Below are 24,716 nucleotides of genomic sequence, written 5' to 3' on the forward strand. Positions count from 1 at the left end.
TTAAATTTTCTTTTCCCATTTTGTTTTCTGAAGATACCAACATGGTTTTATCACACAGATTTACTCTTCTTGGGAGGAAACAGTGAGAGTTGCAAGATGGTTTCATGAGCGCTCATTAAATATCAGAAAGTCAATATTTGCAAGAGGTTTGTTAGCGATTATGAGACAGTGTTTCTTTACAAATGTTCATTAGATTTATGTATAGTTATACATAAAAATACATGATCTGACTTTTTGCAACTTCAGATTTAATTCTCAAATTCATTCTTGTAATAATCAGAGAGTAGGTTGATCATTTTCACCTTCCTTACTACAAAAAATAAAACAAAACATGGTTCTGTTTTTTTATGTTGTTGTATTTATGTGCCTCTTTCGCCCATAATGCCTTGCTGTCAGTGACTCACAGGGGAGGATGTTGGTGTATCGGTTCTTCGGCCTGTTGACGGGCAGGTCTGCTGCATCATGGGAAAGATCAAGTCCGACACTCTTCAGTTCCTGAAAACATGAATTAAAGAGTTCAAAATTCAGTTTGAACACAAACATGCGACTCAAGTCGTACGTTTCATCCAATGTGTCTCATGTTTTAACTGAATTTCCAAAAAAAATGTTCAGTATAAAATCTAGTGAATGTTGTGTGAATATCAGCAGATAAACAGCAGGTGGCGCTAATTCAGTCGGTGCCATTAAACCGTTGCAGAAGAAGAAGACACAATGAGGTCATTAAAAGAGCGTCAGTCAAAGCTCAAACAATGGAAAACATGATGGAAATATGACATTTCTGTTTGTTTCATGTGTTCATTTGAGGAAGGTTACAGTCTCCTCCTCATCGCTCCACTCGGATGGATGAATGGATGAATCCTGCTGACGTTGGTGATCCTCTGACTTCACCTGGTGACATCATCTGCTCAACGTCTTAATACTTTGGTTTATGAGCAGTTTATATGTTCTGAATAGTGTCTGTATTACTATGAATGTTCATCCTTGACCTTGGGAATCAATATTTGATGGACACAAAGGTCCACTTACAGACTTCATTCAATGAATAAATAAAGCTTTATTTATTCACTGAATGAAGACTGTGAGATATGGTTGAAAGCTCCAATGCTAGTAAGTGGACCTTTGTGCTTAGATTATCTATATAGACTGATGGGCTCTCGGATCGACCTGTTTCTCTACAGGCAGATTCCCCTCACCTGCTACGGTGGGCGGGGAAATAAAATCAATGAATCAATAAATACAAACACTGACAAACAAACGGTACGGTGTTATGATCTCATTGTCCTTAAGATGCTTTTGGGATCTGATTTAACTTGACATACCTCAAACTGCAGGGAGAACTTGTAGGCTGAGTCTTTGCTCATTTCTTTGAAGTAGGCGTCAAAGTCGTCCAGCTGCACAGGACTGTAACGATAAAGAAATAAATATAGTTCACATACTGAAAGCAGAAGGAGAGATGCAACATGTCAACATGTTTCTACTTTAAAAATCTCAATCTGACATCTTTACCATCAACTACACAAACATTGCCACTTGAAGACAGGAAATATTAAACTCTAATAGGCAGATTACAATTAAATTAAACAGAGGATTAACCCATTAGATTGTCTTGTCCTCTGCAGGTTGAGTTTCCTCCTGACTGAAGGTTTAACAGCCTGCAGTTTCACTTTAATCTGCTGCATTTTCTCTGTTGGCTGAAGGCTGTTATGAATGTGATGGCAGCTTTTATTACATGCAGCACACACACACACACACACACACACACACAAAAAAAAACCACACGTAAAATAAATGAATCGACACTATAAGAAGCCCACATCACACACTGAGAGACGATGTTGTTTAGTTGTGTTACCTTGTTAGCTTCCGTTTCTTTAAAGCTGTCTTGCTCCTATAAAATACAGACATGTGTGATCTCACCACCGTCCACTCACTACAGACTGACTGCATTACATGTTATATACTGTATCATACTAACTCAACTGTTCTCCTCCACCTCTGCAGACCAGTATCAGTATAGTAGGACTTGACCGATGTGGGTTTTTAAAGCCTTTAATGATTGTGACATATTTATAGTTACGGACTAAATTTACTGGCAATTCAAAATGTTTAATTTTGACAGCAGAAACTCTGAAATATTAGCTGTTTTACTCATTTTTTAAAAATTATAAAAGAGTTTAAATGTCTTTTAAATTTTAATTAACACAATCACTGGGAACTTAATAGAGTTGTGAAGTGTTTTTCCTTATTCTGTGGTCCCATTTAAAGGTTTTCTTTAAAATTGTTCTTAATATTACTCAACATAGAATCTCAGGACTCTCCTGGATAATGTAACCATCATTTAAGTTAATGCTCTGAACGCCAGTTTGAATTATTTCATCTTTGTTTCCGAGAAATCAGGTTTTTGTCCATCATTTTTGCAGAAGGCTCTAAATAATACAACACCCATGAGCCTCAGCTGCTGTTGCCATGGAGAAGAAGCCAGTCAGAGTTGTGAATCAGAGCAGTAATTAATTAAAAATGTTTCACTGTTGGATTTTGAGAGCAAAATGTCACCATGGTTGCCAAATTCATCCAAAATTAACCAATAATCCAAAAGTTAATTGATTTAATCTGCACCTTGCTGTTAGTGGTGCCCGAAATGCATCTTGGGAGTCGTAGTTTTTATGTCCACAAGTCTTGTAGCTTCAACTTTTTACTCATGAACCAGATATTTTCTAACTCAGTTGTTCATGTTTTGCTCTGATGATCTAACAGGGAGAGTTCCATGTCGATAACAAACTGGAAGAGCTCCAAATGTGAGTCACTTAACATCGTCTACTGGACATCCGAAATATCTCCTCTGACTTCACAACTCTGTTGGAAAATATTAATTTTTCCAGATTTAATTGAGGTGACAGCCTACACATAGTCAAGCATCAATTTAAAAAAAAAAAAAAAATCTGAATTAATTATATGAACGAACATTGTACCCAGGTAACTTGGTCATCAGATCAAATTTAATAAGGTCTATGTCAGTCTATGGATGCCAGTTTTAAAAAGTAAAATCACATAATCAAATTAAAATTTCCATTTCTATTTGTGTGCCAATGTATAATAACATAAAAATTACAATTTTATATTGTATTTAATTGTAACTGGACTTGTGCATTTGAATTTAAATTATTTCCTTAATTTCAGCTAGTTTCAATTGAAAATGCAGTGAAAAAGGCCTTTTTCCATGTTCAGAATGGTCAGAATGGCGCTTTCATAACCGTTGACTGTCAGATTTCACGAATGAGGTCAGGGAGAGTCCAACCATTATGAAAATTCTTATTTTCATTAGCAACAACCTAAAATCGAGACATAATTTAAATTCAAATGCAAAAATCCAGTTTGCAATTTCATTTTCAAGTTTTGGTTGGACATCGTCGACCAGTTAAAAAATAAAGAGTCCATTTCACATTCAGGTTCAGTTTGTTACGGCAGTATTGTGCTTTGAAATACACAGAAAAATATTCGCCAATAACTTTTGATTTTAATTTTTGCGGTAATTGTGCATTTTAAACGTGGGAGTGTTTGAAAATTAGAAATTACTTAAAAAAAATAATTTTGTCGTGCACACAAATAGAAAATCAAATTTCAATTTGTATACATTATTTAATTTTAATATTTGCAGCCACAAACTTCAATGACAGGCCAGTGCGTAAAACCCATCCATCGATCTAAACCCAGGAAACAGAGCTTTACAATTACTCATCTCATCACATTATAATAAAAACATCATGCTCAGGAATTTGTCTTTCATCTGAAACTGTTACCTGCTTTATGCAGACACCTCCATATCAAACATGCAGCATTTTTACATTTACAGCACTTTATATTTTACACTTCATGCTTCTGGATTCACATTACAGAGTCAAATCTGGTTCTTTAAAGACTCACTCTCTGACTGCGTTACAGCATCCCAAATCCCAAAATGTCCTCCCAGATTTGAGCAGCTCGGTAACACAATGAGCGAGTGTATCTTTCACCAGCAACATGCACTTAAACATCTACAGTCTAACAGAATAAACAGAACATACAGTAACTACACTAAAAGCAGCACCAAATACTGACAGTCTACTTCTAACGTGAAAATCCACACAGAAAGACAGACGGCATGCAGACAGCAAACACAGAGCAAAGCAATAGTTAGCATCAACAGTTAGCATCATGCTACATCCAACATGTTAGTAGATACACACTCGCTGCGACTTTTGAGAGTTCAACCACAGACACAGCATTGCAAGACAAAGTTCACCATGTAAGAAAAATCATCTGCTGACTTCCGGTTTCCCCCGTGAATCAAACTGGACTTTAAATTCAGTTTTAGTTGAAAGTGCAGTGTTCAGGTGTTAAAGGAAAAGTCTGGTGATGTTCTTTATTCTTCATTGTGTCAGCAAATCCCATGAAAAGACAAAAACCAACAATGAACTGATCTCCTGACAAATATTGTGTGTGTATCCAAAGCTGGATATATCTTATTCCTGTGTGCTGTAGACCTCCATAGTGTCCAAAAACTATTAAAAACAACAATGAGTCACACCGTTACACTGGGTGACATGTTCCTTCCTCACCATGAACACACACTGTAGTTTATTGTGAAATATTGTAAAATCCCATATAGACTGTCCTGCTGGCAGAAATGCTCACTGGAGCATTGGAACAAAAAAAAAAATTAAGAACAACAAGGGCCCTAAAATTGAAACCTTGTGGAGCACCAGATTAAATTAAGATTAGTTAATTCCTTGCTAGGTGACATTACTCCAAGGAAATATGTTGAAGTGGTCTTTAGGCCCAAATGATTTAAAAAGATTCCAGTTTACAAAAGATAATTTATGTAAATTAAGAAAAACAAGGACTCTAAAATTGAGCCTCGTGGAACACCAGATAAACCGTTAAGATGATTTAATCACTCCAAGGAATCATGTTGAAGTGGCTCTCTCTAAAAGCACATTTTATCTACATAAAAACTATTTGGGCATAACTCAGAAAACAAATATATAAATGTTTAAGATATTTTAAAAGATTCTAGTGTCAGAAATATGCCAGCTTGCAAACATTAGGCATATCATTTATGGAAATAAATGGAAAAACAAAGGGCCCTAAAACTGACTCTTGTGGAACACCAGATTTAATGTTAAGTAATATAACATTAATTGACATGTTCACTGAGTATGGGTACTCACTGAAAAAAAAAACCTTAATTAACCATTTTGACTAATATTGTTTGTAGGTATAGATCATAAAACCCACAAGTCTGGCAAGATATTCATCCTGAAAAAGTGAATCTTGGTATAAATGGAGTGAGATAAATACTAATTCTATTTTTTATGAACTTTCAACTGTTGTAGGAGTCTAAATAGAGTGTATAATTAACTTAAAAATACTATGTATTGAAAATATTTTCAATATAGAACTTTGCAGTTATCATCAAACACTATAATTTTTAAAAATATGACTTACCACATAACTGTTTTATTTTTAGTGGTCTTTATGTTTTGCATGAGTTAATAAATTAATTATTGGCCATACCTGCCCAGGAGTAATGTAGTATGGTCATTTTAATATGTCTGGTTTTAATGTTAATGATGGATTTATAGAGTTTGTACCTTCAGAGAGGTACTATAGATTATAATATTAAACCTAATGCCTTTGACTAACTCAATTTTGTGCCCAGCTTCCTTCCATATTTTAATTCAATATCAGAAAATTGTGAAAAATTCCCCTTAAAATTTCTGATAGTCAAAGTTGACATATTCAAATTTCCAACTGTTTTCAATCAAAGAAAACAGGAAAGCAGTAATGATACACAATGGATCATCAAAATTCTTTTGTTGATTAATTCTGTCCTCAACTACTAATCTCAACTCTCAAATAATCGATAACTTCAGTATTTGTTTCAGCTCTAGTGCATTAATCCAACGCTGAAAATAATTCCCAAAAATGCCTGCTTTCATCCTTTTTTTTAGGAAATTAATGAGCCTTTTATTAAAATGAAACTATATATTTGTGAGGTGTTTTTAAAGATTTCTGTCATTAGTAGATGAGACACAGAGTAGGGAAGGAGAATATATTTAATTTGGGTATTTTAATGGAACATATTGGGGTAAAATGCAATTATCTCACTCTACTTGAGGGCAACCAGACTACTAACATCATTAGGATGGACAGGGAGATATAATTGTGTATCATTTGCATAAAAATTAAAAGATACATCATGTTTACTTATAATTTGATAAAATGGAAAAACTGCACCTTGTGGTACACCACACTGGTAAACACTGGTATTGTTGTTTTTGGTCTTTTCATGGGATTTGTTGACAAAAATTAAAATTTGGGCAAAAATGCAATTATCTCACTCTTACCCTCATCAAAGAAATAATTTGACAAGGATAAGACAACTAGCATCATTAGGATAAACAGGAAGATACAATTGTGTATCATCTGCATAAAAATGAAAAGATATATTATGTATAATGTGACCAACAGGAAACATGTAAATGGAGAAAAGAATAGGACCCAGAATCACGCCTTGAGGTACACCACATATGTAAACGTATTGTTGTTTTTTGGTCTTTTTCGTGGGATTTGTTGACAGTAAGAGAAATATAGAGCAACACCAGAGTTCTCCTTTAACGGTAATGGAGTGTAAAACAATGTCTCTGATCAATACTGTGGGCTGTGACTCTGCTAAGACATGCCCCTGAAGTGCAGTGTTTTTGGCCAGCAAGTGCTTACTTACCAAGGATTAATATAAAAAGCCAAAAGATAGTCAGTCCAAAGGCAGGATGGCAGTAGGGTAAGGAAGGCAAAGAGGCTTCTTCGCCTGAAGGGGGTTCAAATAAAAAACAAAAATAAAAACACAAACAAGAAAAAATAAAAAAAAAACAGACACCAGGGGGTGATAGGTTGGGGACAGAACATGGTGCTCCATTAGTAAAGAGGCACAGAGCGTCGAGAGCTTCACATTAGTGCTGAACACAGAGTTAATGCATCATGCAGCCGTTCAGAAAGTGTCCCGTTGTCTCTCTGGAGGACAACAGGAGTCTGTTCGCTGCCGGACGTCAATGGCCGCTCTGTCTCATTTAACAACCTCCAGCCTGAGCCTGTGACATCACTGCGTCCTCCCAGCACGTCCCACAATGCAACACTCAGCCAGGCCCCTCATCATGTATAAACAGTCCACATTTTGTCACTTGGCAGTGACGTCAGACCGTGTGACGCCACCTCTATGAACCTGATCAGATGGATGATCTCAACATTTGTGCTGCTCAGGTCATGTCTCCACTGATGCAGATAAATGTGAAAACTTCAGTCTTTATTTGTCTTCCTTACACACAAAACTTTAGTCTCACAACCTCATTAGTATCAAGAAACATCTGTATATAAATACAAAAAAACAGTCATCTAACTGAGATGATGTGTATCCCTCCCCACCATGTTCATGTTATCTTCTTGGATTTACATGCTGTTGTATTTCAGGTTTTTGTAACATTTCTGATGATGTATTTAAATTTCTTATCTGTCTGTTTTCAATTAATTAATACAACAGCAGCGTTTGAGAAACTGGAACCACTGGAGACTTTTTGTCAAAATTCTTGTTGATTAATTTTGATGAATCTAAACTCTCTTCTAGTAATTGTTTCAGCTCCGGTGCTTTGTGATTTGGACTGTTTTGATGTTTTGCATAAATAAAGAAAACAAAAAAAAACCAATAAGAAATTTTGTCATATTGGTAATTAGATGGAGATGTATTATTGACATGTGGTTGATAAGCAGCAATATAAAGAAACCAAATTTGACTCTGACTTTGTTTTTGTTAATATGTGTGTAAAACCAAAGAAGTTTTTGTTTTTACATCATTATTTCCATTTAACAAAAAATGTTGGTGTTCCATAGAAATGTCCCAAACTGACTTAAAGATAATCATCCTCCCAGACTCAAGGACACTTTCAATGTAGTTTTAATAAGAATCAAACTGTACAGAACATATAATTGTTGACCATGTTATTCTTTCCTTTGAGTGGTTTTATTGTCATTACTTAACTGTTCAGTGACTGATGTGATAACTTCATCCAGCAGCTGCTTCAGGGATTTTCTGCAGATTTTTTTTAATTTTTTTATAAACGTCTCTTGCAGAAGCTTTTGGTGACATTTTTTGTGAATGAAACTTACCACTTAATGTAGCATTTAGAGGTTTTTCAACAACGTCAACATGAATTTACTCTCCAGAAAGCAGCAGTTGTTTTTTTTCACATTTGGCACATCTAGGCTACCGTATCTTCACTACCTTTTCTGTCTGTTTCATGCATCCCAAATAACATGATGCTTGCAAGAGGCCGATTATCTAAAAGTGAAGAACGCTTATTGGATTTCTTGCAGAAAGGCAGATGTGCAGATTGATACGTCTCTTCATTCTGTACAATAAATATGAAGCTAAAACCAGCAGCTGAGTCGTATTTCCCAAAATGTTGAACTAATCCTTTAAGAAAAAGTTACAGAATCGACATCTTTTGATCTTTTGTTAATGCAGAAAATCTAAATGTTGGTTATTAAATATAAAAGACTCAACATGATCTGATGTTTGCCAGGACGTGCAGCGAGAACCCTGTTTTATACTAAATAATCACGTTTATCTGCATCCGTGTTGACATCACATCCACACTGCTGTAAACACATCAAACAGCGAGGTCTGCTGACATGCAGTCGAAGCATAAACACAACTCCACCATCACATTAAGAAGAAGAAGACACTCTGATGGACATGTGCGTTTAGTGATGGAAGGTCAAATACAACAGCAGATGGAAGCTGAGGTTCTGCCTTAACTGACCGTCTTTCGGCTGTTATATTAATCACAATTTTTTTTTTTCCAAATCTGAGAGTTTGTCATAAAAGAACACGTGTTGGACCGATCGTGGGCGTTTTAGCCTCGTCGGTCTGATTTTAAAGAATAAATGGTGTTTTTCTTGTTTTGCAAAATTTAACACAACTGACACCAAAAGCAACATTTTTGTCCCTTTAATCTGAGATTAAGGGAAATCCTGAGCTTTCATTATCATCAAACATCCCATTTCAGCTGGTCCAAACAAAGCAGGCGGGGGGGGGGGATGAGCTCATCATCATCATCCTCCTCCTCCTCGTCTCGCGCTGCTTAAAGCAGACGAGCTTAAATCTGTTGGTAAGCAAAGAGCTACATGTTCAAAATCCCTAATCTGCCTCCTCATCCCCCCGCCGGGCTGCTAATCTGCCTCTGATTGGGTGTTTTGAGGGTGTTCGCAGCGACTGACTTTCACATCCAAAACTGAGGACGTGTGGTTACTAACCGGATCTCCAAAACTGCTAAAATGTTCGGGCTGTGAAGTGCTTTCTAGCTTTTCAACTTCTCAGGATTCAAATTGGACTTCATGATGTCGTTTAAACATTTCATTGTGACTTTAAAGACGAAGGAAACAGAGGAGGATCCTACCAGTTGTAAGGAAGCTTCCCGTCTCGTTCAAACGAAGCAAAATTGACAAAAGTCTCTGCGCCGCACTCTCTGAAACAGAAAAGAGAAAAAAAAAGCACATGTGGTAAAAAAAAAAAAAAAAAAAAAAAGTGGTGAAAGAAACAGTAGAGAGCAGTTTGGGGAAGTCAAAAATATTTGCTGACTAGTCAGTAAATAAAGGAAGTGAGCTGTAATGTTACTGGAAACTGAGCATGATGTGATGATAAGAGTTTATTGACTTGCATAAAAAAAAAACCCATAAAAGCTCAAAAACCACGTTAAGCAATTTTATTGATAAAGAACAGTTCTTTATTTATTCAGATGACATTAACTGAGAGCAACGTTCTGTTTTTCACATCTGGAAGTTGCCCAGTTCAACCACAGCCTGACCTGAGGGCCTCACTCAACGGGCCCCTCAGTGGTGGTGATGAGGGACTGAACCAGCGACCCTCCGCTCACAAGCTCGCCTCTCTCACCTCTAGACCCCCATCGCCCACTCATTTCTGCCATAAATTAAAATAAATAAATAATAATAATAATAATAATAATAATAATAATCAGTGAAAAGTTAAGAATATAATAATAAGTAAATATAATAAATAAATATAACAATAATAATGAATAAAATAAGACAAATAAAACTAATTGTGTGAGATAAAAACTGTCAAGTTTATGACTCAAACCGGTGAGATAATAGTTTAATATAATAAAAAATTAAAAGATTGCACTACATAATATATAATTATGAGATAATAAGTCGTTTTAACTCAGTATCATCAATTTGACTTGAAGTTTTGATCTCATATTTTTCCATTTAGTATTTTATTTATTTGGTTTGATTTTTTTCTGGCTTCCATAAAAATGTTTTATTTAAACTTAATTGCATGAAAATTGCAGTTTTACATCCATATAATTATCCCCTTCAAGAGTTCATTAATTTGATTTGCTTCCTAATAATTATAACGTAAACAACACTTCTGACTTATTATCTCACAATTTTTTCATATTTTTTTTTTATTTAACGAGGTCCTGAACCGTGATAGAAAACATCAACGCTGGTGTTAATATTGACATTTACACCAAATTTATTTAAAAAAAATCTGCATTTTATAGATTGAAACTGGTTCAACGAATCATCTACTATTTTAAATCAGCTCTGAACACACACACACACACACACACACACACACACACTCACACACACACACACACACTCACACACACACACACACACACTCACACACTCACACACTCACAGAAACTTCTACAAACAGCCTGAATGAGCTTCTTTTCTTTTTTAACCACCAGCTCGACGTCGTTGTTCACGCTACACTGAGCGGTGGTCAGTCGGTGGTCTGTCGGTGACCCCTGACCCCCGGCGTCACGAGGCCACGCCCCCTACAGTCGCTGCATGTTTTAAATCCGCTGGGAGGACGGACTAGTTACTCTTTAACAGATTCATAATTTATACTTAAAAAGTTAAAAGTTTTGACTCAAACTCGACTTCCAGATAATCGTCCCTTCAAGTAAAGATTTATAACTTGTAACTTATAATAAACTTTTGATCTCATATTTTTTGATACAAAGTACAACTTGTGACTGAGTATCTCATCATTATGAATTAGAACATCAAAGTTATGTTTTACTATCTTAACATTGTGACTTAACATATAACAAACAACATAACAAAATAAACATTTAACCACAAAATTATAACTTATCATCACATAATTTGACTTAAAAGTAAAAAAAACCCTCTGATAATGGTGATTTATTGTACAATTTAATGTCTTATTTTTTATGTATTGAATGTTTTTCTCTCTTTAAAGATGTTAATGTCACTAACACGCTGATATGAAGCTCTGCTGGCTGTAAACCGTCACATCATCGAGCTTTTTCATGCCGATTGTTCATAAATATGAAAGTGTGACAGTTTCCCAGAATAAAAACGTGACATGAATTCAAACCCACAGAGCTTAAAGTTGAGGTCAGCAGATAGTTTAAAAGAGGACAAACACCCACAGAGTGGCTTATTAGTTTTATTGTTGGGAACTTTTCAACTCAAAAGGTTTTGTGACCATTAAAGTTGACAGTTGAAAAAAAAAAGAAGTCTAATAACCACGAATAGTGAACAAGTGGCTGCACTGAACAAAACACACGATGAGGTTATTTCCTCTTTTTCATGTGGTGCTTCTGTTTTTTCATCCAGCGCTGTATCATCTTTTTTAATTTTTCCTTTAAATTAAACGTCAGCTGCAGTTTGAGTCTCTGTCAAACCGACAAACAGGAGATTCAGATGTTGTTGAATATTTTGATTGACAGCTTCTTCTCAGAGAATAAATAATCTGGAATGAAAACGTTTCCAGGTGAGATGAAGAGCTCAGGATTTACACTGACGCCGGTGGGCGGGGCTTCTTTTCCCAGAAAAACGGACTCAAACCTACAAACTAAACCGCAGCGTTCAGCATCACAAAGGCAAAAAACAGCCAAACGCTGCGTCCGGCCGGAGCTTCAGTCTGTAAAAACTTCTGTTAAACGTGTCGACAGACAGTGACGAGTTCACTACCTGGTCATCTGAAGGTGTTTCTTCCGGAGAACCAGCAGGAACAGAACCAGCAGGCTGACCAGCAGGATGCTGAGGACGGCCAGAGCCGAGATGGCCGCCACGCTGGGATTCATCTCTTTAGCTGCAGAAACACACAAACACACTGATGAAGACCTCACAGAGCTTCATCACTGACATCATGTGTCTGTAACTCTGGAGAAAGTTTTAAATCACAGAGTATTTAAAGAGCATCTTCAGCAGCCTGAAACCCATGTTAGTCATGTTTTTAGATTTTAGTTTAGCTTGTGTTACTACGATGGTCGTACATCATAATATCTCATAATTATCCTCAGAGCAGCATTTTATGTCTTATTTTCAGTTTAAACTGCAGAGTCGAACTGCTAACGTGGCTCAAAATGTTCAATCAGACATCAGATGTTGTTCGGTCCATCTTAGCAACTCTATTAGCATAGTAGCATTAGCTAAGCTAACTAGTCCACAGATGGACGGGTGTTTATTAGCCGCTGGGCTGAGAAATATTTTTAACAACAAATAAATACCAAGAAGAATTCTGCAAACTGGAAAGTTTTGGGAAAAAAATCACCAAAATATCTTATAGCTTATAAATGAATCAATAATCAAACTGTTTCTGATTGATTGACATTAGAAAAGATATTAAATGTCTGCAGAGGAGAAGAAAATGACTTGTTCCAAAGAGACTGAACATAGTTTAACTGGAGTCCTGGGTGAGTGGAGCTGTGAGCTCCATCAGGTCTGGGATGAACCACCTACCGATGGTGGTGATGGTGATGTGCGCCGGCTTGCTGGGCGTGCTGTAGCTGAAGCTGGTGACGGTGCAGTTGTAGGTGGACGACGGCGCCAAACCAGAAATCGTCACCACGTGAGAGCTGGACGTCTGAGGCTCCCGAGCCTGAAGGAGACGAGAAACAAAACGCAAACTCATAAAAGATCACAAACTCTTCTTCCTCCTAAAACTGACGAAGAAGAAAGATCAGAGTTGATCCTCTGGGGAGCAGGACTCTTTATATTGTGTAAAAACAGTAAAAACTTCACATATTTCGCTCCATACATGACTAAAAAAAGCTCCAAGAAAAGTTAAAAACTACTTTTACATTGTGGGTTGTAATAAACTTCAGAAGAGAATTTTATTTTGAAATTACATCATCACAATGTTTGACACACGTTAAATTAAAGATAAACTGATTGATGACCTGCCGGCCCTCTAAATCAACACGGTTCATTTATATAAAAACTGAAGTGTAACAACGATAATGATCATGAGGGAGACACTCGTCTTGTGTAAACTACAGGAAGTCACCGTCGTTACACTTCAGGTTTTGTAAAGTTTAAACAGTTTAATCAGCAAGTTTGTTGCTAAATGTTGCAGACGGTCACGTTTTTAATCAACAAATTCAGTTTTACTTGTCTTTTTCCTCGGTATGTATCTTTTATATTATTTCTAACAGTTTGTTAAGCAGCTACTCGCTTCATTTCCTGCTCAGATTTCAGGAAACTAACAACAAAAAGTCACAATTAAATTAAATGATGTAAAACACCTTTTTTAAAATGTTGTATTTAGGTCTTGTCTTGATTGTTGTGACGCTCAAGTTCACACTGACTTCAGTTCATCAGCAGTTAACAGCTCTGATCTCAGCTGTTCTATCTGTTGGATGTTTGATAGTTTGGACACGTGGAACAGCGTTAATTAAAGTGACTGTATTCTGTTAAAGTTACAGAAAAAAAAGAAGTAATCAGATTACAGATACATTTAGTAGAAATGGGAATTATTAGCAGGTTGGGAGACGCTCGTTCCACACTGTGACAGCATAAACAGAGCTGCAGCAGTAGTGTACAGTACAGAGACAGCTTTAACACATATAGCTGCTCTCCACCGAGGCGACTGTGTGTCACTGAGTGATGAGTCAGCGGAAACTCAGACGTTTCACACGCATCCATCTGAATAAAAGCACACGTACGGTATGTATGTTCTCTACGGTTTACGCCGCTCTGTCGTCTTCCAGAGCGTCTGACTCCTATACTGTGGTTTGAACGTTGAAACAGCGAGCGCGTCGTAACCAATCTGAGCTGATAACAGCTGAAGATTGATTGACGGGTGGATGTCATGATGTCATTGGTTAGTTCGAGCCCACATAAGCACGTCAATATCCAGAAGTAACAGACAGTAATCCAGTTATGTTACTTTAATACTGTGGATCAGGTTACTGACTATATAAATGTACCAACAGTCAACACAGAGACGTCTGGAGGACAAATGATTATAAAGCAGAACTGTGTCAAACGTCGTTTATTGCTCGTTTACATTCTCCTGTTCATTAAGAGCCTTTAATGTTTTCTATGACATGTATGTGAATCACTCTGTATGTGTATGAAAGCTGCTGTACAAAGACAGTTTATTATAATAAATGATCATATGAGCGGCGGTTTTACCTTGAACTCCTTGCTGGCTTTGTTGGGCTTACAGAGGACCTGGTAGTAGTCCACCACTCCCTCCTCGCTCCACAGCAGAGTCACAGACGAGTGAGTGGCGTTCACGGCGTACAGAGACCTGGGAGGAGCCGGCTCTGTGTGAACAAAACAACAAAAAAACCTTCAATCTGTGCTCGTATGAAACTCAAACCCGCAGGTGAGAAAGAAAAACCAGGTCAGACCAGAGCCGAGCCGAGCCGAGCCGAGCCGCACGCTGACACTTCCTCTCAGGATAAAAATACTTGAGCACGCTCAGAAGAGGAAGTGGAAAAAAATTAAGTTTCATATTCACTTTCAGGGTGAAAATAACTCGGCTGCACGTAGCTGTGGGGAGAGGAGAGTATTATTTTTACTTTGTTGTTTTCTGTCGACCTGTGAAGAGTTTAGAGGAGACATTCAGCTGCAGGTTTATTCCACCTGTCGGACGTTAAAGCTGCGTTCAGATCAGAAAACGCAGCCTGAGTGAGTCTGTGCAGCATCAAAGTAAAAACACAAACATGTTGAGGAGCAGCTCATTAATTAATTCTGTGAGTTACTTAATGACAAAATGAGACTCTTCTGTCTGTTTCTGTGTCTGTACTGGACCAAAGATCCTCTGTGAGGGAAGAAGCTCCACTCTGTAACAGCGCTGTAAAACCAGAGTGTTTCTGTAGTTCCTTAAACTCCAACAGAGTGAGACGTCTTTGTCTTTAGAGGATCAGGAGTCACAGGCTCCACTTTAAAGGATCATTCTGCTGATTTGTCTTTGTCAAAATAAGGAAAATAATGGAATAAAATCCACAGACGAACAGAACATTCAAGAGCAGAACGGACAGTAACATGCTGCGGAGCGCCGTCTGGAGCATTACGAGTGTAACATGTTAGAAACACAAAGCTAGAAGATGCTGTCAAAGGTCTGGACGGTGTTGTGAGGAACAGAAAGACTGTGCGGGATACGAGAGGCAGCCGGTAAGATGCAGAACTCTAAAGTGACCAGAGAGAGTTTCCCTGTCGGAGACCACCGCTGCCACCGCCGCCGCCGCCGCCGCCGCCGCCGCCGCCGCCGCTGCTGCTGTTGCTGCTGCTGCGGAGCTAAACTGGACTCATGCTAGTTTAATAGCACGGGGAATAATTTAACTCTTTAGTGTCCAAAGAGAGAGTGTTTAGTGTTTGTTAGTTGAAAATCTATTCGTGAACCTGTTAACGCTGGAAACGAGGATGTTTGTTAAATGCATTTGAAGTATTACGGTTGCTTAAAGCGCTGATTTAACACTTATGTTGAAAGGCAGTACAATGCATTTCAGGATCTGATATTGAGCCAAGAGTGAGTCAGCGTTTAGTGTGTTTATATTGTTATACATTTTCTTTTCTGTTTGGTTTCTAAATTCAGGTTTTTCACCTGATGCAACGACAAGCTGAATCGCTGAGCCCGCCAAAATAAAAGCAGCTGTTTGGCCATCGAGTGCGATCCAGCTCAAGATCTCCGGGTAGAGACGTCGATCCCTTTCAAGCAGGGAAGCTGCACAGAAACTAAGAACATAACTTGACAGTCTTCATGTTTTCAAGTCTTCAAACCAACGATGAACTGATCTAACGAGTATCGTGTGTGTATCAAAGCTGATATATCTGATTAAAAACACCGCTGCACTGGTCACATGTTCCTTCATCATGAAGAGTTTGGTCACGTTAGTTTGTTTAGAGATTAAGATGATATATCAACACTTGTTAGTAGATCAGTTTGATGTCGGTTTGGATCCAAACATGAAGACAAATATAGAAAATCAGCAGAATTATTTTTCCATCTTTTTGCTCCTTGATCTATATTCACTGTTTCATTTCACATTCACGTCACATTAAGGACTGCTGGTCATGTGATCAGATCCTTCAGTTGTAACGCCCAACGCTGTGACATCATCACCTGTGACATCATCACCTGTGATGTCACGTCGCTTCCCACTTCGGTCTCGGATCAATTTGTTTGGTTTGATAATAAATCTTATGTTGACTTTGAATGTTTGGGAGGTTTGATGTCCTGCAGGTGAGCTCACCTTTGATACATTTATTTATTAACAGCTGTTTGCCAGATGTTTGTGTGTGTGTGTGTGTGTGTGTGTGTGCGCTGACCTAGTTTGATGATGTTCGGCATGGAGGTGTTGCTGCTGCGCTCGGTGCACGCCGTCACCGTCAGGTTGTAGATGTCACCCGGAGGCAGAGGGAGGCTGGCCCGCATCACGTTACGAGTCACCTGACACACACACACACACACACACACACACACACACACACACACACACACACACACACACACACACATTACTACAACATCATTTCTTTATTATATACTCTTTATTTTCTCTCTTTCTGCCTTTACTGAGTTTAATGTTTTTCATTCTGACTCGACACCAAACATTCAGAAAAACTGGTGTCTAGTTTCCTTTTGATCCAAAAACGGTTAAAAGATGCAGTTTTAATGTGATAAAACCTTCTGATTAAGGATGAAAAAAGACAACATGAAAGAGTGCGACTGTTCCCAAAATATGACTTAATCCCTCCTGAAAAGACAAACTATAAACAGCTTTGTGTAAATCCTTAAATCCTCACATCAGTTTGTTTCACTGTTCAGTCACTAAGAGGATGTTCCAGCACTGATCTCCATTTTTCTTTGAATCATCAGATCTCTGTGGAGGTTTGATCATAGCAGCGCTGTTTGGATTGTGTGCAGCATTTAAAATATATACTTTTTTTTTTTTTTTTTTAAATGAGCTTTACAGAAGTTTATAAGGAAAGAAACAAACTCAACCTCGTGTGTTCTGGTGAATATAAACAGTTCAATAAAACTCCTCTGGAGATGGAAGATGACGTCAAACTGAAGTTTAAGATGCTTCATCATATGAAAATGACGACGACATTAAAATGATTAATTATAAATGTTTGTTCAATCATTTTGTTGAATATAAACAAAGAGCAACTGACATAATTCACTTTACATAAGAAATTAATCCAAAAATCAAATCAGCTTTACTGGGATGAATGATGAGGTTTCATTATTGTCAAAGTTAAATTAACACTAATGTTTCATATCGCCCTAGCAACCACCAAGAACACCATAGCGACCACATCATACCCACCTAGTAACTGCCAGTCACAGTGCAGCACCCCCATAGCAACCAAGAAACACACCACCAACCATGTGGAACACTCCAGTAACCACTCAAAAATGCCATAGCAACCCACTGGCAACCAGACCTAGCAACAGACCTTGTACAGCTTTAGCAACCATCAATAACACAGTTGTAGCTTCCATAGCAACCACTTGCAGCGGTTGCGACCACTTATTAGAACCCTAGTAACCACATAGAACACCCTAGCAACCACATAAACACCATAGCAACCACCTGGTACCACCCTTGCAACTGCCTAAAACTCCATAGCAACCATCTTGTATCTACCTAGTAACCGCTAGTAACAGTGTAGCAGCCATATAGCAACCACTCATAAATGCAACAGCAATCATGCGGAACGCCCTAGCAACCACCATTTTGCACCCTAGCAACCACTCTGAATCACACACAGAAATGCCATAGCAACCACCTTGTGCAGACCTAGCAACCACCAATAACACAGTTGCAGCTGCCATAGCTGTTATAAAAATGATGATAGCACTGTGTATGAGTGTTACTTTTTTATCTAAATCATGATGAATTGTTCCCGTCTTGTACTGCAACTCTGCAACATCATCAGCAGACTTATCAGCGAAGGTTAAAGGAAGTTCAGTATTATATTTGTAAAGAGGAAGATGTAGAAATTAAAATTCATTGGAGACAGAGTGAGACGGGTCATCCAGGGGTCAGTTGGGCAGGATGGCTCCTGGACAGGAGAACTGAAAACAGACATGATGTTATCTATAAGTCTGTATTTGATAGATTAAGAAAAGAACAGTAATAAAACCCTGTTGTAAGCGCTGGAGCCTTTTTCCTGTGTGTTGCATTGTGAAACTCTCCTTCTTGTACAAGAAAATAAATTCTGTTAAATTTTGATACTTCGGCTCCGGTCTCTATTGTTTAATGGTTATTAAGAAGAAAATTTTTAAAACAATAGCAACCACTTGGAATGCTCTTCCAACCCCCTATTAGAACCTTAGTAACCACAAAGAACACCCTAGCAACTACACAGAAACACCATAGCAACCAATAACAACCCTAGTACCACCTGTTACTGACAAACTGCCAAAAACTACATAGTAACCACCTAGTAACCATTTAGTAATACCATAGCAACAAACTGGACAACCCTAGACTCCACCTAGAAACAACCTCAAAATCATTTATCAAACAAAAAAGCTTGAACATCAAACTGTTACAGGCTGTAAACGGAATATTTGGGGGTTTTGAGCTGTTTTCTAGATTTAATGAAAAATCTGATATAAAATAATCAATGATAAATACTGTATCTGTGTTATATTCTACAGTGTATTATAGTTGCTTCCATCCCTGACGTCTCACACACTTTTAAACTGAAGTCCAACAGTTTCTGTGGGAACGTGGGCGCCTTCAGTCGCGCCAATTAAACCTCAAACAGCACCTCCGACCCTGAAACAGTTGCTGCTGGATCATAATTGGCCTCATGGAGGAGAAGAGGAGCTGCAGCTCCTGCAGCACAGACAGCAGGCCATCACTCTGCTGCTAATTGGACCATCCAACGCACCCAGAGGAGATAATCAATACCTGCTCGGCCCGACCACAAACTAACAAGCTGCTGTTGCAGAGTCTGAGCCGCTAAACAGCTTCAAACACTAACAAACACACGACAGAAGCTTATAGTTCGTCTACACGTGAAACTGCTGTCGTTATGGTGTTTGTGTGACCACTTAACAAACCTGATGAACCTTCAGAACAGCCTCCAGAACACCTGATGAGGCCCGGAGCCGCAGTCCAAGTGTTCCCAGAGGAGACGAAAATGACCAGAACGTTTCTAACGTTCCCAAACCGAGAAATCTTTAAGGAAACTACAAAAAACAGACAGTTTAGAAGCTGTAAGTTCATGTTCATTAATGTGCTGCTGTTACAGCCAGCTCACCGCTAAGCTGTTGGATGGAGTTCAGGTCGACTTCTTCCACAGTGAGCTGGGAAAAACATTTATTTATTTGTGTATGGAGCTGCTTTGTGCACGGAGCGTTGTGATGAAACAAGAATCCCTTAAAATACCATTAATTCATCTTTAATTTACTGCTGAAAACACAGAAAATCCAGCTGTTTGGTATCGTAGCCAGAGATCTCTGGTTTGTCTTTTCGTTTGAAAATCCTTGCGCATGACTTTCCCCTTAATTTACACATTTATTTGAAATATTTGAAGAATATATAGAATTGAATATTTAATTATCAATTAAAGATTAATATGGTATACACTCTCACTGAGAGATGAAGGCATTTCATGGAACTTGTTCAGTTAATAAGCCCTTATATAATGCAGACGATCAATTAAAAACATCCTTAATTTATCTGTAAATGACCCCCCTAAAATTCCATTAAATTCAATTGAATTATTATTAATGATTAAATTAATACAATTTTAAAGAAGAAATGAAGGTATTCAGCACATTTTTCTTTATATTCCGTAATTTATAATTTGCTTCATCGTCTTTTGATTTTGTAGTTTCCATCCCTCATTATATTTATTTGAATATTTCTGTTGATCTTGTCTTGAATTTTGGATTTTTGTCGTCTTTGTATCAATTTTTAGCTTCCTACCTCCCCTGCACAAGAGTTTGCTCACTGTAGAATTTGTATATGGTGGAGTATACAGAGGTAAAATCTTTATGTCTTTTATAAAAATTGTACTTTTTAATGTTCAAACATAAATTAATAAATCATTTTGACTGATGGATGGATGCATGGATGGATGCATGGATGGATGCATGGATGGATGGATGCATGGATGGATGCATGGATGGATGGATGCATGGATGGATGCATGGATGGATGGATGGATGGATGGATGGATTGATGGATGCATGGATGGATGGATGGATGGATGGATGCATGGATGGATGGATGCATGGATGGATGCATGGATGGATGGATGGATTGATGGATGCATGGATGGATGGATGGATGGATGGATGGATGGATGCATGGATGGATGGATGGATGGATGGATGCATGGATGGATGGATGCATGGATGGATGCATGGATGGATGGATGGATGGATGGATGGATGGATTGATGGATTGATGGATGCATGGATGGATGGATGGATGGATGGATGGATTGATGGATGCATGGATGGATGGATGGATGGATGGATGCATGGATGGATGGATGCATGGATGGATGCATGGATGGATGGATGGATTGATGGATGCATGGATGGATGGATGCATGGATGGATGCATGGATGGATGGATGCATGGATGGATGCATGGATGGATGGATGGATTGATGGATGCATGGATGGATGGATGGATGCATGGATGGATGCATGGATGGATGCATGGATGGATGGATGCATGGATGGATGCATGGATGGATGGATGGATTGATGGATGCATGGATGGATGGATGGATGGATGCATGGATGGATGGATGCATGGATGGATGGATGGATGGATGCATGGATGGATGATGGATGGATGGATGCATGAATAGATGGATGGATGGATGCATGGATGGATGATGGATGGATGGATGGATGGATGGATGGATGGATTGATGGATGGATGGATGGATTGATGGATGGATGGATGGATGGATGCATGGATGGATTGATGGATGGATGGATGGATGGATGGATGCATGGATGGATTGATGCATGGATGGATGGATGGATGCATGGATGGATTGATGCATGGATGGATGGATTGATGGATGGATGGATGGATTGATGGATGGATTGATGGATGGATGGATGACTCACATCGATGGAGTAGCTCTCCTTGGGGCCTTTCTTGCCGACGGCCACCACCTGCCAGTGCAGCATCCTGGAGTGAGAAAGGGTGATGAACAACTCGCCGTACGTCCACCGAACGTACAGAACGCCGTGAGAGTAATCCACCGAAGAGATGTGCGGAGCTTCAGGAGCTGCAGATCACAGAGGGGAGGATTTTATTTACATCAGAAGTCTTTTTTATTTGTAGGAACCTGGTTTAGATGTCTTTCTTACACCCTATTAAAAACATGTCTGTGGCAGTGTTGACTCATCACATCATTTAGAGGTTAAGTTGTTAAAAATCAACATATGTTAAGTGTAAAGCCTGCACACGACAATTTAAGTAACAGCCACCATTTCTTGCTGCATCAGTAACATATATAAAATACTGTATATTTCACAGGTCCCTTCATTTTATACTTATTTCCTGGACATTTCTGAGAAATTTGCAGTTAACAATTCAGGACATTTTACAGAGACAACAGTGCAATTTGGTATAATTTATAACAACAAACAGAAAAAAGTTGGTTTAGTTGGTGAGTGCTGATTCATTTTATTTGGGTTCATACGTAGTTGTTAATATACAAAAAAATCCTAGTAAATTAGATTCTAAATGATTCTTTAACTGAGAAATTAGTTGTCAGAGTGTAGCTTTGTATTTGTATATTCGGTTGTTTCTTATAGAGTTTTCCAGAGATAATCTAATATACTAAAATGTAGTTTGACACATAAAACTAAACACTGAAAACTAAGTAATTTCTGTCAGTTGTATAATTGTTAAGAGTCTAATTTATTAACTGCACACAATTACTATCACAAAAGCACAAGACATTAAGACATTGTCTGCTAATAGTTTAATTAAAATCACAGATTAAGTTATTACCACGGAGACTGCATGACAGGTTATCAAAGACTAATTGAATTATGAGAAGATGAAAATTGGTAATTTTGCAGAAACAGTCCTCGGATTCGCTCTAATGACACATATCTTAGTACCTGTTACAAAGCTGACAGTGGAGCTGTCGCAGCAGCTGAGCGGCGGGTCGCCCCACGTCACCATGGAAACGCGAAAATTGTAATACCAAGCCGGCAGCAGATCCGTCACCCTCTGAGAGAAAACACAGAAGAAAAACTGAAGCCCTGCAGCAGGTCAAATAGCTCAGACTGAAAATCCGTCACTGCTCCACATGTTCAGTCCTGGAATGTTTATTTGCAAAAACAGCAAATTTAAACTGTCATAACTGAGTTTTCAGTCTGTTTGTCAACTAGTTTCTAACAACACATGACAAACATGTGAATATGATGGATAGAGGAGAGTGTCAGTGTACCAGAGATATAAGACTCTCAGCATTGATGATCAGTGTCATGAAAATACTGAAAAACATTCACATTCATGGATTATGTCTCTCCTGTTATTAATGGGGGATAATCATGCTCACAGTTTGAACTACTGTTCCCACAATGCTTTGGGGGATGTAAACAGGAAGTATAACGTTTGCTATGAATTCAATGAGTTAGCTTACTTATGTTAAACGATATTTGTTTATATTTTGGCAAAGTGTCTCTATTAGAAGTATGCTGAATTTGATTTATAACAAGGTATAAATTAAAGGATGGCTTTCATGCTAAAAAAAAAAATCCTGTTAAATACCTCAATTCAGTCATTATTGAAGGGTAAATTGACGGTATGAATGAACAGATGAGCATATTTTTTAATCATCAACAATTAGCTGATGGATTTATCAGATAATTGGCAGGAAATTACAAATCCCATAATGCTTTGGGAGATTCAAACAGGAAGTATAACACAACCAGAGCTCTGATTTGTTTTTCTTAGTCCACATTTGTTTACATTTTGTCAAATGGTCTCCATTAAAAGTCATGTGAATCAGGAAATTTTGAAAAATTGCTGCTCACGTTTCTCCATTGCACCCTCACTTCACCTCTTTTCCTCACAGTTTAAAAAAAACATACATTATATAATAAACTAATATACATTATATAATAAACTACAACATCATAATTAATATCAGCCATGCTCATGTACCAGTCAGCTCTATAGGCAAGCACAAAATCTCATGAAGTCTTTTGCAAAAACTAGACTTCATTACGTCTAACTGAATATGTATCCGAGTTTTGTTATTTCTGTTTCTGGAGTGTGTGTGTGTGTGTGTGTGTGTGTGTGTGTGTGTGTGTGTGTGTGTGTGTGTGTGTGTTACCACTGATGCGATGACGGAGGCAGTGGCGGCGATCTCGTAGTAGGTGGTCCACTCGGAGGCATAGGTGACGGGGTTGAAGAAGAAGGTCTGGAGGACGTACTTGCGGAAGGCAACGTGGTACGGACGCTGCCAGCTCAGGATCACCGCTGTCGGGCTCAGAGCGTAAACACCCAGCTCACGCACACCTGTGGGCTCTAACACAAGGGTGTTTTAACACCTGCGGTTAAATCAAACTCTGGTTTGTTTTCCCTCTTGGTGTGATTCGTTTGTGCAGGTCTGAACACAGTAAAGGCACTTGGGTGCAGACCAAAAAAACCACACCAAGACCCTTTGGAGGAGGGGGTCTCGGTCCGGTGGGAATGTGATCCAACCTCAATCCGACCAGACTGTCAGATGTACTCCCCAAGTTTGAGCGAAACGGCTCCTGTAGCCATGTGAGCTTTGCATAGTTGGATGTAGATGAGTGAATTTAACAGTTGCTAACAACTAGCCAGAGAATGAATCGAGGTTGGACCTGGACTGGTGCAATGTAATACATTCTATTTGGCCAGTGAACCTCCTTCAGGTCCTTCTTCCTGTGTTTACGTTCTTGTTCCCGCCCCAGACACATCTGACCAATGAGTGAAGTGAGTGTTCTTGCAGAGCTTGTGGTGCTGCATTATGTCTCTGAGCTGAACCAACTCATCCACTGATACAGACCAGAGCAAACGAACTACAGGTGTAAAAAACGCCCTTAGAATCATCTTTGAAATCATTATTACTACATACCTGACAAACTTAAAGAAAGGTAACATGAACTAGAAAAGCTCTAGATGTAGGTGCAGGATACGACGCAGCGCTCACCTATATCGATGATGACGGGTTCAGACGGGGGGCTGATGAGGGGTCCGTTGGTGTGATATACCACCACTCTGTACTGAGCCCCGGGGGTCAGGTTAGTGATGATGTCACTCGTCGAGTTTTCCTACGAAAAAGTCATCAAACAGAAAATCAGTTGGTGCTTCTTTCAGCGCTGAAACCTCACAGGTGAGGGG

General features: G+C 38.5%; 1 protein-coding gene across 5 annotated transcripts in view; it reads right to left on the reverse strand.

Annotated features, from left to right (window-relative positions):
* ptpro (protein tyrosine phosphatase receptor type O) overlaps positions 1–24,716 on the reverse strand; it is a 70,953-nt gene that overhangs the window by 13,702 nt on the left and 32,535 nt on the right. For 2 of the 5 annotated variants that reach the window (XM_042403046.1, XM_042403047.1), the window contains exons 8-20: positions 24,526–24,646; positions 23,683–23,876; positions 22,460–22,571; positions 21,452–21,615; positions 16,663–16,783; positions 14,521–14,654; positions 12,844–12,982; positions 12,073–12,193; positions 9,489–9,557; positions 6,764–6,847; positions 1,853–1,888; positions 1,320–1,401; positions 405–495 (exon numbers count right to left, since the gene is read on the reverse strand). In XM_042403046.1, coding sequence (XP_042258980.1) covers positions 405–495; positions 1,320–1,401; positions 1,853–1,888; positions 6,764–6,847; positions 9,489–9,557; positions 12,073–12,193; positions 12,844–12,982; positions 14,521–14,654; positions 16,663–16,783; positions 21,452–21,615; positions 22,460–22,571; positions 23,683–23,876; positions 24,526–24,646 — 1,468 coding nt within the window. The remainder of the gene's footprint in view (positions 1–404; positions 496–1,319; positions 1,402–1,852; positions 1,889–6,763; positions 6,848–9,488; positions 9,558–12,072; positions 12,194–12,843; positions 12,983–14,520; positions 14,655–16,662; positions 16,784–21,451; positions 21,616–22,459; positions 22,572–23,682; positions 23,877–24,525; positions 24,647–24,716) is intronic. The other 3 variants (XM_042403049.1, XM_042403048.1, XM_042403051.1) reach the window with 3 other exon arrangements.

This window comes from Thunnus maccoyii, chromosome 23, assembly GCF_910596095.1.
Source record: "Thunnus maccoyii chromosome 23, fThuMac1.1, whole genome shotgun sequence".
Classification (NCBI taxonomy): domain Eukaryota; kingdom Metazoa; phylum Chordata; class Actinopteri; order Scombriformes; family Scombridae; genus Thunnus; species Thunnus maccoyii.